This window comes from Podarcis liolepis (genome assembly GCF_965112155.1).
Source record: "Podarcis liolepis genome assembly, chromosome: 2".
Lineage (NCBI taxonomy): Eukaryota > Metazoa > Chordata > Lepidosauria > Squamata > Lacertidae > Podarcis > Podarcis liolepis.
The window spans coordinates 69646704-69664233 of record NC_139555.1 but is presented as its reverse complement, the minus strand read 5'-3'; the positions used below and the strand labels follow the sequence as shown (position 1 = coordinate 69664233).

Sequence of the window (17530 nt, the reverse complement as noted above, 5' to 3'; positions counted from 1 at the left end):
ACCCGCATCCCAGGTGGCCTTAATCAGGTCAATAAATGCCACATACAGGGATTGGTTTTGCTCTCTGCATTTTCCTTGCCAAGCAGTGAAAATCATATCCACTGTCCCCCTAGAATGTCGAAAACCATTTTGGGATTCAGGAAGAATATCCTTGGATATAGCTAGGAGATGGTTTGCCAAGATCTTTGCAATAATTTTTCCAGCCACAGCTAATAAAGAGATGCCACAATAGTTTCCACAATCCATTCTATCATCTTTTAAAAAAATAGATTTTTTTTCATCTCTGAAGTCTGCTGGGATCTCTTCTTTCTCCCAGATTTTTTTGATGAGCTCTTGAAGTTGTTGTGTAAGTTCAATTCCGCCCACTTTGAAGACTTCAGCAGGTATCCCATCAGGTCTGCTGGCTTTGTTGCTTTTCATTTGGTTAATAGCTGTACACAACTCGCCCAGATTTGGACATACTGCAAGCTCATCTCCAATTTGTTTTTGTGGGATTTGTGAGAGGACCTCAGCAGCTACAGGGAAGTTCCCTTCCATTGCCACATCAACTTTTTATTACCATTTTAGACTTACCATATTTCTCTTATCTTAAAATTTTAAGAGACCACATACGAAGTGCCCAGGATCCGGATCTGCCTATGGAAGGAGGCAGGTCAAAGGTAACTTTCCCAATCCCCTTCTCTTCCCAGCTATTCCAAAGGTCAAGAGACATTTCTGAATAGGGTAGACTGTGATGTACAGGGATATAGTGTAAAACTGGGCAGATGCATCTCCTGTGAGCAGAAACTATACTTACAGAAGTTACTTCACTATGTGTTATTTCTCCCTTTCCCCATAATGCCCCACTTAGTCACTTTGCACCCCACCCCACTTCTGCAGGTTAATCTCTAGAGCCAACCCATCAAGTTTACCAATTGCACAGATTTGCAAAAGTTGTAATGCAGACACTAAATGGTTAGTCAAATACATTGTAAAGGGAGCAGCACAGTGAAATGAGAAAACCCACATGACCATAAAGGAAATATTTATTAAAATATAATCAAAGAAACTGTCAAACTTCTAACAAAAGCCAGGAGAGAGTTGAAGGGAGAAACATCTGTACAGGAAACATCATTGGAAATGCTTTTACATGCTTTATTGTTTAAGTTTCACAGTTTAGTTATTGGCTACAAAAATATATTTCTGAAACTCTGAGTCCTCTATAAAAAAAGCTGGTCAGCAACAGCAAACCTGACAAGCAGAATATACCTTAGGACAGAGTGAGCTCCTCCTGCAGATAAGCTTGGCATGACCCAGGGCACTCCTGCCTCAATGTTAGGAACAAATGTTCTTTGGGATTAAGCTCCACATTAATTCTGAAGGAAGTCTCTTCTTCCTCCAGCATGCATAAAACTTGGAGCAAGGAGTTTCACATCTATACATGTGAGAAGGGGTCACTGAACCAATGTTTAGTGTCAGGAGAGAGACTCCACTTTAGCATTACCCTTTCTTGTGGCAACTGCTAGTCTGAACCAAAAATATACCATGATGTGCAACTGGAGCACTTTCATCAGCACCTGGCCCATCCTGCTTTCTGGGGAAAAACCCCTTGATTAGCTAAGGAGTCTCAAACCTGATCTGGATCCTCAAGCGATGCCACTCTGGCAGTTTCAAAGTTGTTTTAATTCCCAAATGTAGGTCTAGGTAATACTGGCTATCTTTGAGGGCTTAAGGCTTATACAATGTTCACCAGCATTCAGAGACTGACACAACCTTATCATTTATGTATTTCTAGTATGCCAATCAGCACGGTTTCTACAAAACAAAAGGCTCAGTGCTAGCCAGCTGGGATCTTCCCAATTTCTCTCCTTATGGAGGTTTTTACCTGATAAGTCTTTAGAGGTATTCATGTGTAAAAAATAATTTTGCTTACTAATATATGGTTGCCACTTTTAATTAAGTGTATCTTACACTACTCCCTGAAACAGGCAAGATGAACAGACTCTGGGCAATCCCACAACTGGGGACCTTGATCAGAAAATATTACAAACAGAATTTAGGAATTGCCAGCAGCAAGCTGAGCAGAAGACGTTGCTGATTTTCTCTGCTTGTAATACAATGTGACATTGGGGCAATAGGCATCCTATTCTCCACTGCAGGAATGCTCAAACCATGGGTTGACAGAACTTATTAGTTGGGTTGCAACAGGACAGTGAAATACATCAGTATCTCCTATCCAAGTATGAAATCTAATCAAGCTTGGTATCCTGAGAATTTCAGCTTTCATTTTTTAAAGCACCTTCCTGCTCTTATGGTCGTAGCCAACAGCTTGACAATGCATAACTAATGTTGAGTAAAGTACAAGAAAAACTAACAGGCAGAGTGGCAGGGCACCAGAGCCCTGCAATTCTCTGCTCTTCCTCAATGGCTATTTCCTACCGTCTTTCTCACTAATCCCAATTTCTCTACAATTCCCTGCCGTTTCTGTAAAAATACCCTAAACATGATGGTCTATTGGAAGCAGAAATATGCACATTTATATTATTATGAATCAGAATTTTGAGTGCTGTGTAATGGGGAGGTTGGCGGAGAATACACACAACCCCGAACTGCCCTCTGGAGTAGCACCTAATGTTATGGCTATCTGAGGCACATCAGCAATGTGTGAATATTTTGTAGATTGGGATTTCTCCTCAACAGATTGTGAAATGTAATACATGCAGCCCACCTCACAGCTGGCTAGTTTGCCCACTACAGAGAGCAGAGTTTTTCAAGGGCTGGTGCGGACACAATTCTGGCCCTTGGCTCAGGCCAACAGATCAACAGCAAACAATAAGATCACATCTCCGTCTCCTCTCACAGATACATTCCTTTAGCTCTCTTTGCCCTTGTTTAGAGTTAGGTCTGAGCAATGTTAATCTTGATTAACACAGATGTGAACCTAGATTTTGGAACTGAAGTTGGGGAATGGTGTGGGCACAGGAAATTTACACAGGAGAAAGGATGGGGTGAGGAAGTGTCTTGTCACACAGGCTACTCCCATTTTCTTTAACCCTAGTTAAAGGCCAGCATTGTGTTATATTTGCAACAACCCAAATGGCAATGCATTCCAGTTTTCAGGTTGGTTAGAGCAGATTAGTATGCAGATCAAATAAAAAGCTGAAACTGTTATTTTTGCCCCAAGTTAAATCTCTTCAGAGGTGAAGGCTTCACTCAAAGGTTCCCCACATTTACTGCCACACACGTAGCACTAACATCTGTTAGCATGCCCCCCCGTGCACAGACTGCTAAAAACCCTGAGCGACCCAAGAGGTATGTGAATTTTAAACATGAAGTCATAATCATCCAAGAGATTATAAAGCTATTGTGCCCTCCCCCACTACCAGAACCTACATTACACCAAACACTTCCAACTCACATTCTAACAAAGCACACACTACAAGGGCACCATATACCATCTCACAATACAAAAGTAAGATTTTTCTTGCTCGGCGCTTCCCTCACTCAAAAGGGATTCTCTGTACACCTGTCAGTTAGCACTTGGCATTGAAGAAATCCTGCCAATATCTGCAGACAGTCTTGGAAAATTGGGATGCTTGGGGACATTCTAGCCCATTACCAATGTTCAGTTGTAAGCAAGATCTAAGATGAGGTTTCTACTCCACCCAGTTCCCAGGTTACCTGGCTGGCATTTTGTTTGGAAGAAGACAAGGGGAAGTTGAATTCTGATTGGTACAACAAAACATTCCTATTCTTCAGCCCCAATTGTTTTCTGAGCTTAATACTTAGGCGGTCTGATTATAAGCCATAACATTTTGCTAGTCAAAGAGTTCTGTAAAGTCCGAGCAACATGACAAGGCTATCCTCCAACAATAATAAATACTTTGTTTCATTATGAACTATATGCTGTGTGGACAGTGCCAGGGAATAAGAATTTATTCACCTCATAAGAAAGAATGTACAGCACTAGTTCTGCCTTTAAATCTGGTTTAAATGCCTTGGTTAAAACATACCCCTGTTGTTGTTTTTTAAAAGGCAACTGCCATAGTTTGCCACAGACCAACTATTTCTCCCCAAGAAGAATCTGTGTGGCCACCTGTAGGTTTTGAGAATGAATTCTGTTGGTTGGTTTTTTTGCAAGACAAGGACTCAATTCAGAGAAAGGGGTTGAAGTAAAGAACTTGAAAATTCAGCACGCACACACCTGGGACATTTCATACTAAACAAAAATAAGAGGGAACAATCCTGGCTTGGCCTTTGATGCCATGTCAACGAGACTTAGGTCCCAAGTTAAGTTCTAGGATTTCAGCATAATCATCTTATTGTAGCAAAGTTGCACTAATAAGCGTGCAAAGAGCAGGCATTTATGTAACCTGACACCTTGAGTTCTGAAACACCTTCTGCCTCCCTATATGGAGCTGACTCCTCATTCCCTGAGCTGGGCCCAAATCTCAGTTGAATCTTCCTCCCTGTAACTTCACAAGCATCTTGGCTGTCGATGCAAATTCTCTGCATGTCTTGAAACACAAATAAGATTCCAGGCAGAATTTCCAATTCACTCTGGTTCGTATAATTACTTACCCCCAGCATCCTAGGAGCAAATCACCTACCAAGCACATCAGTTAACAGCATACAGGCAGGCCAAAGCAGTAAATGCCCACAACTGAGCCAGGGCTCCCCTTCCTACCAAGCAAACCTACATGCGCACCTTCCCTCCCCATTACAATGTACTTTGCCCCTTGTACCTGAAACTCTGCTGACCTTCAACCTAGGAAACCACCTTAAATTCACACCAGTCTTGTTCTGGAATCACTGGAATTCTCAGTATTCTACTCAGGTACTGTTTTCCCGTATATCACACAGTGGAAGGCAGGGGCAAGGAAACCTGCATGTTAAAACTAAACATTACCAAGAGGGTGAAAAGTCACTGCTTCATTGCCCCAGATAAGGAAAAAGATTCACCAAAAGATTTAAACTAAATCTGATATAAAATATCTGTTTAAAGGCAAGAGCTAGAATTTGCCAACAATGAAATGCATTCTCCTGTCCGGTGCGAACAGGAAACAGTCCACAGGGATCACAATATGTCCTAAAAAAAATGGAGGCATTCCCTGCTTTCTCATGGGGGAATAAAGAGAACAGAGATGCTACTGGTCAGTGGAGATTTCTCTGTCTGGCTCCAATTTGCTTGACTCTCCTGGAGAAGGGGTATGGGGTGCAGAGTGAGACACAGAGGGAATACCGTGAGGTACAATCCCCTCTACTGGTGGCTCTGGGAGCCCTGTGGCTGCTACTCCCACTACTCCTGGAGGAAACCTGCCACAAAAAAGAAAGCACAGGGTGATTACAACCCAGGGAGTGTTTCCTTGAAGGTTTCACCGACATTATATAAAAGGCATTCAGAAATTAAGCAATTAAGTGAAGGTTGGTAGGAAATGGCATTACAGTAAATTCTATTACAGCTTTAACTTGGCATTTATCAGGCCACAATCCTCTGGCCACTATCCTCCGAAGCAGGTTTGTCTTAATTGCTGCAGGGGTAGAGCTACATATTAAAATCATTACTAGGGTGCCTAGCCAGTAACCCATCTGAACAAAGGTCCTGAAGCCCTCTGGCTAACCTGGGTTGGTGCTCTTTGTTCAAGAGCTACAATCTACAAAGCAATGCAGCTTTATTTCAAAGGAGTTTGCTGCCAGAAAGAAGGTGGACAGGGAGGCTGGGTCAGTCTCACAAAGCTAGATAACTTTTCTGAATACAATCCTTTTGAGACCTGATGCATAAATGACCGGTGCAAAAAGCTATTGGTAAAAATGCATGCACATCTCACCTGTAAGCTGCAGCTCCGTTAAGCTCTGGATGCACAGCCGCAGGGTCAATACTGGACCACTGAGCTGCTAAAAGCAAGTACTCCTTATTAACACAGTTCCTCAAATGATCAGGTATGACACCTAAAACAAAGTCAAAGTACACAGAGGTGTATTAGATGCTAATGCCAAAGTTATTTACACCCAAATGTCACAGGGGAAAGATACCCTAACTGCTTCTCTACTTTGTATATAGGATGCAAGCTAGATCCACAAATATAATATGAAAAATAAGAATGGTGTAGTACAAGAAAAAAATTGCTTGTTTCTTCCACAGTGTTCACGAGAAATGATTCCCTCAACTGCGGTTTCTAGGTGCACCAATGCCATTAGACACGACTGCTGTCAAGAAAATCCACCAAGGCATCACTCCATGTTGAAACAGCACCAAACATCTCCCAAACACCAGGGTAGGAAAACAGTCTAAGTCAGGCATCCCCATCCTTCAGCCCTCCAGATGTTTTGAACTACAATTCCCATCATCCCTGACCACTGGTCCTGTTAGCTAGGGATCATGGGAGTTGTAGGCCAAAACATCTGGAGGGCCGCAGGTTAGGGATGCCAGGCCTAAGTGGTCTTAAAAGCTAAAGAACTAATCCAGTGACTTGATTTTCACCTTCACCAATTAGGCAAGGAGCTCCATCACAACAGTTGTATAGACTTATCCCAGTGAAACAATCTCTGAAGCAAAAGCAGAGCTACCTGTGATGGCTCTTCGGATCTCCTTAGCTGCATCCTCTCTAGATTCAATGGAGGCCTGTTCACTATACCAGGCTGTGTGAGGAGTACATATCACGTTGGGAGCATCTTTGAGGGGTCCATTCGCAAAGCTGTGATGTAGAGAAATGTTTTTTTATTATGATCTCTGGCAGCCCTAACACTTGGAGAAGGAGAGGTGAAAAGCGGTATAGGCTGGCAGCAGTACAAGGCAATAGTGGAGTTGTTACCTGAAGGGTTCTGACTCATGCACATCCAGTGCTGCCCCTCTGATTCTCCCTTCCTTTAGGGCTTGAGCCAGGGCTCTCTCTTCAACCAGTCCTCCACGAGCTGTATTCACCAGAAAGCAGCCTTGGCGCATCTGCAAAAAAAATATATATAGGCTACTGCTGAGCTTGAATAACCTACTATTGAGTCCAAATTACATTATTGTTAGTAAAATTTAAATGGAGCACACTTTAAAAGGTGTATGGGACAATCAGGACAGAATAGATTTGAAGTATTTCCCTCACACACATTCTGAAATACACAATTTTCCTACTCAAAAACACACTTAGGGGTCAGCACAACATCACACAAAAATTAGCATAACTCTTCAAAAGGTGCCCAGGGAGCAGGAAAAAGAGAAAAGAAGGGAAATCTAACAACAGAAACTTGGAGGTGGGGGGGACAGACATTGAAAATAGTGCCTGAGAGGTTCATCATCTGTCCATTCTCTGCACTCTCTCCTGAAAGAACAACTGCTTTCAGGTCCTGTTGGGATCCCTCTCAAGGTTTTTTAAAGTAGTAGTTGAAGAGAACAGCCAACATTTGGATCATGGGATGACAACAATTGGGAAGAACCATTACTGCAAACCCATATAACAGAAGTACAAAAATTAGACCTCAAATGAAACAAGCGTTGAGTCACTATAGTATAAAACCACACTCGCTCTAAAAAGAACATTGAGTGGGCAAACCGGGAAGAACATGACATTAAAAGAATCTAGAGTTGTTTGAAACAGTTCAGTGCTGTCACTGTTCTTTGCTTACTCAGCACTGCCAGTTACAGAGTTTATTATATATAGACTGAAGCCAAACATTTGTTACAGGCAGTTTCTAATCACAGAATCAATCTATTCACAACAAAAGAAGCCATGCTCAGCAGAAATGCAAGCACCAGATCCACACATTTCTAGCTTTCACGAAACCACCCTAGAGCAGCAACCTATACTCCCAGCACAATGCAATGTTGCACCTGTTTAATGGCAAAGTCATTGATGAGGTGGTGATTATGTTCGTTGAGGCTGCAGTGCAATGTGATGCAGTCACTGTGCATGAGCAGATCTTGCAGGGTGCTCATCCGCTGTAACCCCAGGGAACGCTCCACTCCATGAGGCAGATATGGATCGTAGAAAATCACATTGAAGCCAAAGGGTTTTGCTCGCAGAGCAACTGCTTGCCCAACTCGACCTTGAAAAAAAGGAACACGTATTCACCTGAATAACAGCACAACACATTCTTCCCAAAGAGCTAAGTCATTTGGAGGAGACTTGGAATGGCCTAAGAAACACTATACTCTTTTTTTAGGGATAGGGAGAAGGGGAGGGAAGACTGATGGTGGGCGCTGAGGTCTTCTGTGTATTCTCTCCAAGGAAACAGACCCCACATATATGCAACAGCTGTGATCAATGGACTAGTTGAGGTTCTTTGCAAGCGCTGCTGAGAGAGTCCGAATAAGACTTGCAGAAAGCAACTGAAGTTTCGATTTTACCTGATTGTTCACTAGAGTCTTTCCTAACTTGGGGCCTTACATGTTTCAGACTGTAATTCCCAGCAGCCCCAGCCAGCATGGATAATAGTCAGGAATGTTGGGAGTTATAGGCCAAAACACTTGGACAGTCCAAATTGGGGAGGGCTGCTCTACCAGATGAACTACTGGCCTAACTAAATATAAGGCAGATACCAATGCCACCCCAAATCTATCAGTGGGAACCTCCCATTCGCACTAGGAGCAACAAAGTTGAACTACACTACCAACAAGGCAGAAAGGGTGAATGAGCAGGAGCGTCATTCAACACGTGACACCCATTTCTGCAAACTTTCAATTTAATGATTAGATAAGTCTCTCCACATCTAGTAAATTTTCCATACAGGTAACTCCCCATTTTCCCCGGGGTTACATTCCAGACTTCCATGCACGTCAGTGAAACACGTATAAATGGGGAGCACCCTGGAGAGTCCTAGGGGCTTGCAAGGAGACCCACCCCAAAGCCCGAAGAGGACATAAGAAGCAGTAAAGGATGTTTTGGGCTTAGACATTCCCTCCTCACCTCACCTCCTGTCTTTTGCCTCTCCGATCCTGGTTTGCAGTAGAAGCACAAACCATAGCAATGGTTTGCCTCAAGCTATGAAAAGAGGGAGAGAGCTGCCACACTGCAAGGCTCCTTCACTACAGGAGAGGGACTGTGAGCAACATCATGGGAGGCATGACTCTAGGACCAAAGTGAAACTGTAAAGCTCCCTTGTTATTTTTGCTATTGGATGCTTGATGTTGTTTATGTAATCTTGGTATATTAATAGTACTGAAAAGTTTATTAGCTGTTGTTGTTATTTATTAAATTTGTATACTGCCCTTCATCCAGATCACAGGGTTGTTGACAACATTATTAATTTAATTTATTTTATTTTATTTTTTATACCCCGCCCATCTGGGCGGCTTACAGTATATCTAAAAACATAATAAAAATATCAAAGCAATAAAAACCTCCCAATACAGGGCCGCCTTCAGATGATTTCTAAAAGCTACGTAATTCTTTATCTCCTTGACATCTGAAGGAGGGGCGTTCCACAGGGAGGGCACCACTACCGAGAATAATACAAAATGAGAACACAAAATACATAATGCCACTCCTCCCACAAAAACATTTAAAGGCCATAAGGCCTAGTTATAGAGAAACATTTTCACCTGGCGCCTGAAGATATGTAATGAAGTCACCAGGCAAGCTTCCCTGGGGAAAGCATTCCACAACAGAGGAGCCACTGCAAAAAAGGTCCATTCTTGTGTTGCCACCCTCTCATGGAGGAGGCACACAAAGATGATGATGATGATGATCAATTATATTTGCTACTGTATTGTATTGTATTGTTTTGCTATGTTATTATGAAATAGTTTTTGCACTCTTTGCTTTTGAAATGCATTCCTGTTTTCATTGCTGCAAGCCACTTTGAGCATTAGTTTTTGTGGAAAGGCGGTATACAAATAAAATGAATAAATGAATGTCTGATCATATAACTCTGAGCAGTTTGGTCTAAGCTATGTCTGTATCTCTAGGAGCAGCCAATTTCTTACCAAGGCCAATGATGCCCAATGTCTCCCCACGGATACGCACAGCACCTCCAGCCACCTCTCTGATTTGCTCCATACTTGAGGCTCTGTTTCCTTCTCGCATGGCCTGGTGGAGCCAAGTAACCCGACGATAAAGGTTTAGAATGTGGCAAAGGGTAGAATCAGCTGTCTCTTCCACAGAGGAAGAAGGGACGTTGCACACTGCAATGCCTACGGAAATAGGAAGAGGCTAGTACAATTCCCAAACAATCTCAATACAGATGAAGAAAAGAAGGGATTCCCCAACACTCCAGAGCTACAAACAAGGCAATATATTTGATACTGACACGAGCACATTGCCCAACATTTTAATGTACAGCAAAATCCTGTTCCCACTATCAACACCATGATAATTTTGGGGGACAGGAAAACTCTCTGTCACAATCAGGCAGTTGGATGAAGGAGAGAAGAAGCTGCATTGCACCAAATCAGGTAAGTAGGCTATCTAATTTAGTCCTGTTTTTATCTGATATTAGCTGTCCAACTTCTGAGGCAGAGGTTCTCCCCAGCCCTGCTACCTAAAAGATTTTAAACGGTATATATCAGTGACTAAACCTGAGAGAACCTTCTATTCACAACATACGTCACTTACTATTTAGCTATGATCTATCCACAAGGGACTCGATTATATACTGCATTTTTCCGTGTATAAGACTAGGTTTTTTTCCCTAAAAAATAATGTCAAAAATTTGGGGGCGTCTTATACACGGATACACCCCCGCACACACCATTTTCTTAAACCGAAGTCCCCAAGAATAGGGGCCATCTTATACATGGGGGAGTCTTATAGATGGAAAAATACGGTAATGTTTTTTCTTGAAAACACTTGTGGAAATCATAGCTCAGGAGACGCTATAGTCTAAAAGCGCAACAATACTCAGTTTGGCATTAAATTTGAACACTTCAAGAAGACTATACAGACAGACCACCACCAAAACTCAAGGGAATTTAGGTTATTCAGTATGACAAGAGTTTAAGGCTAGGACTGCAGAATCTATAGGAACTCCATTAGATGGCTCTCACACAGGTGTTGAGATCAGTAGCAGAACACTTACTGCTTTTAAGCTAGACGTATACCTAGAGTTTAATTTGCAAACTATGCTATACTTTTGTATTGTGTTTGCTAAATTAGTAATTAGGTGTCATGGACTTTGAAGACGCTTGAACTCAGGATGAAAGGGATAAACGTGCTAAGTGGAAGGCACATTTGGCAAACTCTCACCGTGATCAACTCCCATCCAGAAACCTATGTCCTCACGGTGAAAGGACGTGTGGATCCAGAATTGGCCTCCACAGTCACTTATGGACTCACTGTTAAGACCGTGTTCATGGAAGACAATCTTACTTGGCTACGAGTGATTGCCAAAGAAAGAAGACTACTTATTAAAATGGTTTACATCTTGAACCAAAGCATCCTTCTGTAAAAAAAAGGCCCACTGAAATCAGTAAATTATCTCCACATAAATCGGCTTAGGACCAGAAAATTATAAAATTACAGCCTTAGCCAACATAGCAACCAGAATATTAGCAGCCTGCAAAAACTGTTGCTCAAAGCAAACACAAGTACTGTGTTGTTAGTGCATGTCCTCATAGGTCTGCCACTACATGCAACAAGTAGCTATTTAACAGCTTACATTTTATAAAATTCCTAAAATAGTTCTAATCCATAGTAGGCCTAACTTATAGGGGTTCTTATGAGAGCAAATGCTTTTAAATAAAACAGTGGCGCGCTTTGCAAATTTCTCTCTCTCTGCAATAGCGAGCACTTCATCGCTTCTTAGGAGATTATGATTTTGGCTAGCCCCCAATTTAGACCCAGTAAACTGAACACAAAGAGGCAGTGCACATGTTTTCACTCTATGTATTCATTTATTTTTTAGAAAATATTGCACTGGGATCACCATACCTAATTCTGCAGCTGACTTGATATCCACATTGTCATAGCCACTGCCAATTCGCACAATGACCCGGAGAGCTTTGAACTTCTCCAGGTCCTGGCGCGACAAGGTAATGGTGTGGTACATCAGAGCCCCAACAGCTTCATTTAGCACCTATGGGAAGACAGAACAACAGAATAATGCTTGCTCCACAGCATTCGAACTAGTCAGATCAGGATTCTGCAAACCCACTTACTTGATTACCAGCAGCAATGCCCCTCCCTGCCCCATGGTGAGCAGCCCTGCCCCACCCCACACACCCAGCATAAGGATCCCTTTCCCTAAGTTCTGTGAAGCAGTGGTTTTTGCAGAAGACACAAGCAGCATCTCAGGGCTTTTACAGAAGAAGAGAAACCACTCACTTTCCCTCAACTTGTCTTGAGTTCCCAGTGAATTCAAGGGAGGAGTTTTTTTGTCTCCCTCCCCCATGGCGTTCTGAAGTAGACAGAAACAACAAGCCATAGAGTGTGGCTTCTGCACAAGCTCAGTGTGAAGTCTAAGAAAATGCATCACCCTCCCACAAAATCTCTGCTAAATTATTTGCAAATTCATTGGGCTTCTGCAGAATTTGGGGGAGGGGGTTGGAAGCAACTACAAATAGTAGCTAGTTATTAAAGCAATAACAAAATGAAAGATATTCTTGTTTAAGTGTGTTTACCTTTTCATGGATTTCCTGAGTTGACTGTGCATCACAGAAAGCCACTGTGGCAACATCCTTCAGGATGGGCATCTCTACAGTGCAATCTCTGCCATCCAGGAGGGCAACCAGCGGACGGGCTTGCATTGGGCCATTACCAATAGGAGGCCTTATACCTACAGGGAAAAAGCATCTTAATGAGCTGCAAATGTGAGCATGACAAGATTCTTATGTCAGTCCTAAGCAAACATCACCAAGAATTCGTAGTGAAAACAAATGTAAGGGTTGGGGGAATCAGAGAAGAGTCATAGCTCAGTGCTAAAGCACATGCTTTGCATGCAGAAGGTCACAGACTCAATCCCAAATATTTCCAGAACTGAAAAACACACCTGTCTAGAACCCTAGAGAGCTGCTGCCAACCACTGTAGACATTATAAAGTTAGTATGCCAGTGGTCTGATCTGGCACAGGCAGCTTTCTGGGTTGTTTTTAGTAGTATGCGTTTCTTACATGCAAAGGCTCCCATGAATCACTTGTGTCATACCAGCATGCAAACATTGCCTGAATTCATGATGCATGCAGGGCCCAGAGGGCCCATAGATACTTGCAAACTATGTAGCCAGTTCTGAGGTTTGGCTATTCACAGACCTTTTATAAAGTCAATGATCATATAACAGATACTGATAACTCGTTCACAAAAGTATGCAATTTGGGAGTTATCTGTAGAAAAAATAAAATTAGAAGAGCTCTATTTTTCACAAGTTACTTTGAAGGAAATAGGTCTAAAAGCAATCTGAGAGGAGTGTGGAGAAAAGGCAAACAGTTATTCTTGAACAGAAGCAGTCTCTCTAGGTAACCTATACAAAGTGATTACAACCCACAAAAATGACGCTTTGTACTTTGTGCTCATTTCAGGAAGCATGCAGTTGTTTGAAACATGCAAACTTAAAACCAAAATTTTAGTCTGAAACAAACCATAGTTAACCACAGTTTGTCTGTTAGGATGGCACAAGCTGTGGCTAAGCTTCCAGACTCTCAGTCCAGAGATTGAAAAGTGTATCTGCTTGTTCTGGTGAACAGAAGAAGCCTCAGGCTCATCTTGCTATCCACAGGGATAATGATAATCAAGCCTTACAAAGGAGTAAATTCAATAGAGAGACATTGCCGAACACCATGCACAGAATCGTGCTGCAATACAAAACAAGAACCGTTTATCTAACAGAGCTCAAACTTCAACCATGCATGCAAGTAGTTGAAGGGGAGGGAACTGACAATATGTTTTGAGGGTGAATCCAAAAACCTTTTGAAAAACTGGACCCACGCTCCCTAGTTAAGACATTTTGTGTATATGTGTGTGTCCAGGGGGTATGGAGACAGTACAGTTGATGCCTGAGTCTAGTCAGTAAAAATCTAAGATAATGAAGAAGTGAGTGAAGAGCTAAGCACTCTGCTTTGATAAATCACAATATAATCTGGAAAGGAGGAACAAAGGAGACATTTGCACTTGCATCAGCATCTTCCCGTGTCTCTTTAGGATGCTACACAGATACAGGATTATTTGTGCAATAGTGTTAGGCCACAGGGCATTATACACAGAGTGTCACCTAAGAATGGTCCAGCTCACACATTAAAGCATCCTGATAAGAAACCATTGTCAGGCAATTAAAGGAATTAGTCACAAGATGAGGCAACCACTGCATAAGAATTAAGAAAGCATAATGTCAAATAACAGCTGAGCCAGCAACACAACCCGTTTCTTCTGCTGCCAAACAGATGAAGTTCCTTACTCTCTTTTCTAACTTTACTTTAGAACAGTCTTGCAGATGGCCTCTTGACTCAGAGAAAGAACAATACCTTCCAGCCTCACTACTTAGATCAGACTGGGTTACTTTGGCAAGCAGACAAGCTGAAAATTTATATGGAAGTCTGGAGAAGTGGGCGGTGGCTCCAGAGACCACATTAACAGTACTCCAATTAAGAAAAAAGGGGCAATGACACAGAGTCTTAAAAGGGGGCTGTGAATAATGGACTGATTCCAGACTTAGTCCAACTTAAGTCCCATTGAATAAATGAGACTTCACTTCAACTAACCTAATCCAGATCCAATACAATGTTCTGTACTTTTCAGTTAGACTAGCCCCCCAATCTCCCACACAATGCGAGAAGACTCAGGAAGCACCTGTCAGAAGCATCAACAGTTTACTTGGGAGAGGTTTACTTGGACTCTCCCATCAGGTCAGGCACAACCCAGCTGCCAGAGCTTCTAATGACCTACCACCACAGCACAGCTTTTGCCAGATTCTGCCAAGATAAAAGCTGTCAATCTCTTCTGCTCCACTTTGAAACATTAGACAGCTGTTTCCACACCCTGCTTTTATGGAATTACTTTGTCTGAAAATTCAAGATACACTATGTCACCTTATAGTTCTATTTCTCCTACAAGTTTGAATCCACTTTACTCCGAGTCTAGCACACCATGGGAGTAAAACTGCTAGTTGTAGTAGTAGTAGTATCCCATCTTTTCCCCAGACAGGAACTCAGTGGCTTATGTAAATTAACACAGATAAACTATAAAATGCTAAAAACATATAAAGGGTAATTGTTAAAAAGCAATTAAGCTCTAATAGGATTAAAACATTATAAGAAACAAATCTATTAAAATGCAGATAATAAAAACAGCAGTATTAAGAGCCCTTTCGGTTTCTAGTCATGAACTTGTTAAGAGTTCATGACCAGAAAAGGAAAGCCCCCGTTCTCTTGGCCTTGGCTCTTTCTCCAATCTACAATACAGGGATAATGCTGTTGGGCTACCTGATCAGAACACCGTTAAGATTTTTTGAGACGGGAGCATGTGTAGCCACCTGAACCGCTCTGCAAGACCGGAAACGGGATGTGGCTGCCTTGCTCATGGCTCCCTAAAGGGCAGGGAAGCATTTGCACTTGGGCTAATCCTGCTCGTGTACACCTTCGGTCTCTGGACGGATCTGGCAAGGCTACCAGGAGCTAAGCTTTGAGTGGGGAAAGGGTCCAAGACCCCGTTAACAGAAAGGGGCGTGGGGGGCGCGAATAAACCCTCCGCCTGAAGTCGCCTGTCACTGACGCGGAAGGGCGACGAGATCCTCCGCCGCTTGGCGGAAAGGAAGGCGCTCGCTGGCCCCGGGGCCAGGCCCCTTCCCCGCCGCCGCCCAGCGAACGCCTCCCTCCCTCCGCCCAGGGCGTTACCTTCGCAAATGCGGTCGAGCCTCTGGCGCTTCACTTTGTGCCTGTCCATGGGACACACCGAGGCAGGCCCGCGCGACTCTGAGCCCGGGAGAGGCGGGCGCTAGGGAGGCGCAAGCTCCGGGACCGGAGGAGGCGGCGGCGGCCTCGCCCCCGCCCAAAGACTCGCAGAGGCGGCGGCGGCGAGCAGCCCGCCTACAGCCGGAGGAGAAAAGGGCGGGGAGGAAAGGCCAGGCCAGCTCAGCGGATGCGCTCCGGGCGCCGTCCTCCTGCCTCTCGCCTGCCGCGGCCCTCCTCCCACCGCACGTCGCTCGCCACCGGCCTCCAAAAGGGAAGCGGAAGGCCTCGGCTGAGTCCGCGGAGGGCAAGATCCCCGTCGAAGCCGGAGCGCAACGGGCTGCGCAGCCATAGAGTAGCGCGCCCAGAGCGGCCCCCGGAAACCACGATCACTTCCGGTCCTCGGGGATCTCCAGCGGCGCCGGCCACAGTCCTGTGGAGCCAGGCGCAAGGCTAGAGCAGCAGAGATTCAGGGGCGGCGAGGCAGAAAAATTTAAAAGTAAAAGCGAGGCGTGGTTAAAGGTTCTGGTCGCGGCACTATGTACTTTGAAGCAGTGATACAAGGATGTGTTTCCCTCACCCTCTCCGCCTCTTTAGGTGCAAAGCAGAAATTCCTGAGGTGCAGCAATGAGAAAAGCTCCCGTTGGGTTTGTTTCAGCTATAAAGAACCACCACAGCTATAGCAGTTTATTAGGTGTGTTCACTTCCCGCCTTTCTTCAAGCTGTATGTAGCATGAAAACATTAGCCAGGTCACCAGTGCTCATAAAGGGTACCATACAGGAATTCAAACAAAAACAATCCTATCGCAATAAAGCTATGGCGGTGGGCATTTTGTTGAATTTCTGCTTATGTAGCCTTTTAAAGGCACAGGTTTCCCATCCTGAAGCTCAGCTCCATATATTCTAATAAAATCTTTATCCCAATGAAGCCTCCCAAGGGGTGCCATTGAGGCTCCCAGCCTGTGTGTGTGTTTGCACACACACATGTGCGGGGGGGGGGGCACCAAACTGGGTCTTTGACCTAGTTCTGCCCCTGTCCAAAAGCTGTTTTTAAAAATTATTACTCTCACTTTTTGCAGTGTCTCAAAATAACTTACATAAAAAGTGTATGTGTCTTTGTGTGTAAAACCTTCCCTTCACTATAAAACATGAATCCAGTCTCAGCTGTTCAATAGTTCCCTTTTCTCTATACACTTCTCCTTTGGGCATGTTTTCCAGTTACAGTACTCACATATGGTCTGCTTTTCCGACAGTCAGGCAAAACATACAATCTTTACAGTGTAAGAAATTTAGATTCTGCTAGAAGGATAGCATTACTTACGTTGAGACAAGTCCAAGATACAGACTTGTCTCGCCAGAGTGGTGCATGCTCTAGTTATCTCCCACTTGGATTACCGCAATGTGCTCTACGTGGGGCTACCTTTGAAAGTGACCCGGAAACTACAACTAATCCAGAATGCGACAGTTAGACTGGTGACTGGGAGTGGCCGCCGAGACCATATTACACCGGTCCTGAAAGACCTACATTTGCTCCCAGTACGCTTCCAAGCTCAACTCCGAGTGTTGGTGCTGACCTTTAAAGCCCTAAATGGCCTCGGACCAGTATACCTGAAGGAGTGTCTCCACCCCCATCAATCAGCCTGGATACTGAGGTTCAGCTCCGAAGGCCTTCTGGCAGTTCCCTTACTGCGAGAAGTGAGGTTACAGGGAAACAGACAGAGGGCCTTCTTGGTAGTGGCGCCTGCCCTGTGGA

General features: G+C 43.8%; 1 protein-coding gene across 2 annotated transcripts; it reads right to left on the bottom strand.

Moving 5' to 3' along the window:
* Positions 1-1007: 1007 nt before the first annotated feature.
* On the bottom strand, positions 1008-16273 carry LOC310699844 (C-terminal-binding protein 2-like). 2 transcript variants are annotated; one of them, XM_083488464.1, is made up of 9 exons: positions 15724-16273; positions 12524-12678; positions 11835-11979; positions 9893-10099; positions 7799-8013; positions 6792-6922; positions 6547-6674; positions 5808-5928; positions 1008-5295 (listed from the first exon to the last, which is right to left on the bottom strand). In XM_083488464.1, exons 1-9 carry the CDS (start codon positions 15770-15772, stop codon positions 5127-5129), a joined length of 1320 nt encoding a protein of 439 aa, XP_083344590.1. In that variant the 5' UTR covers positions 15773-16273; the 3' UTR covers positions 1008-5126. The 2 variants fall into 2 exon arrangements, with proteins under 2 accessions (XP_083344590.1, XP_083344591.1); XM_083488465.1 differs by lacking the exon at positions 15724-16273 and adding an exon at positions 14777-15026.
* Positions 16274-17530: the final 1257 nt, after the last annotated feature.

What these genes read in the sequence shown, in the direction of transcription:
- LOC310699844 (XM_083488465.1), bottom strand. Translation starts at nt 14,849, where the DNA reads ATGTTTCAAAGTGGAGCAGAAGAGATTGACAGCTTTTATCTTGGCAGA. An exon ending in CTCAGGAAATCCATGAAAAG is followed by an intron (nt 11,980 to 12,523) that starts GTAAACACACTT and finishes GTCTTCCCATAG; the next exon opens with GTGCTAAATGAAGCTGTTGG. An exon ending in AACGGAGCTGCAGCTTACAG is followed by an intron (nt 5,296 to 5,807) that starts GTGAGATGTGCA and finishes TTTTTGTGGCAG; the next exon opens with GTTTCCTCCAGGAGTAGTGG.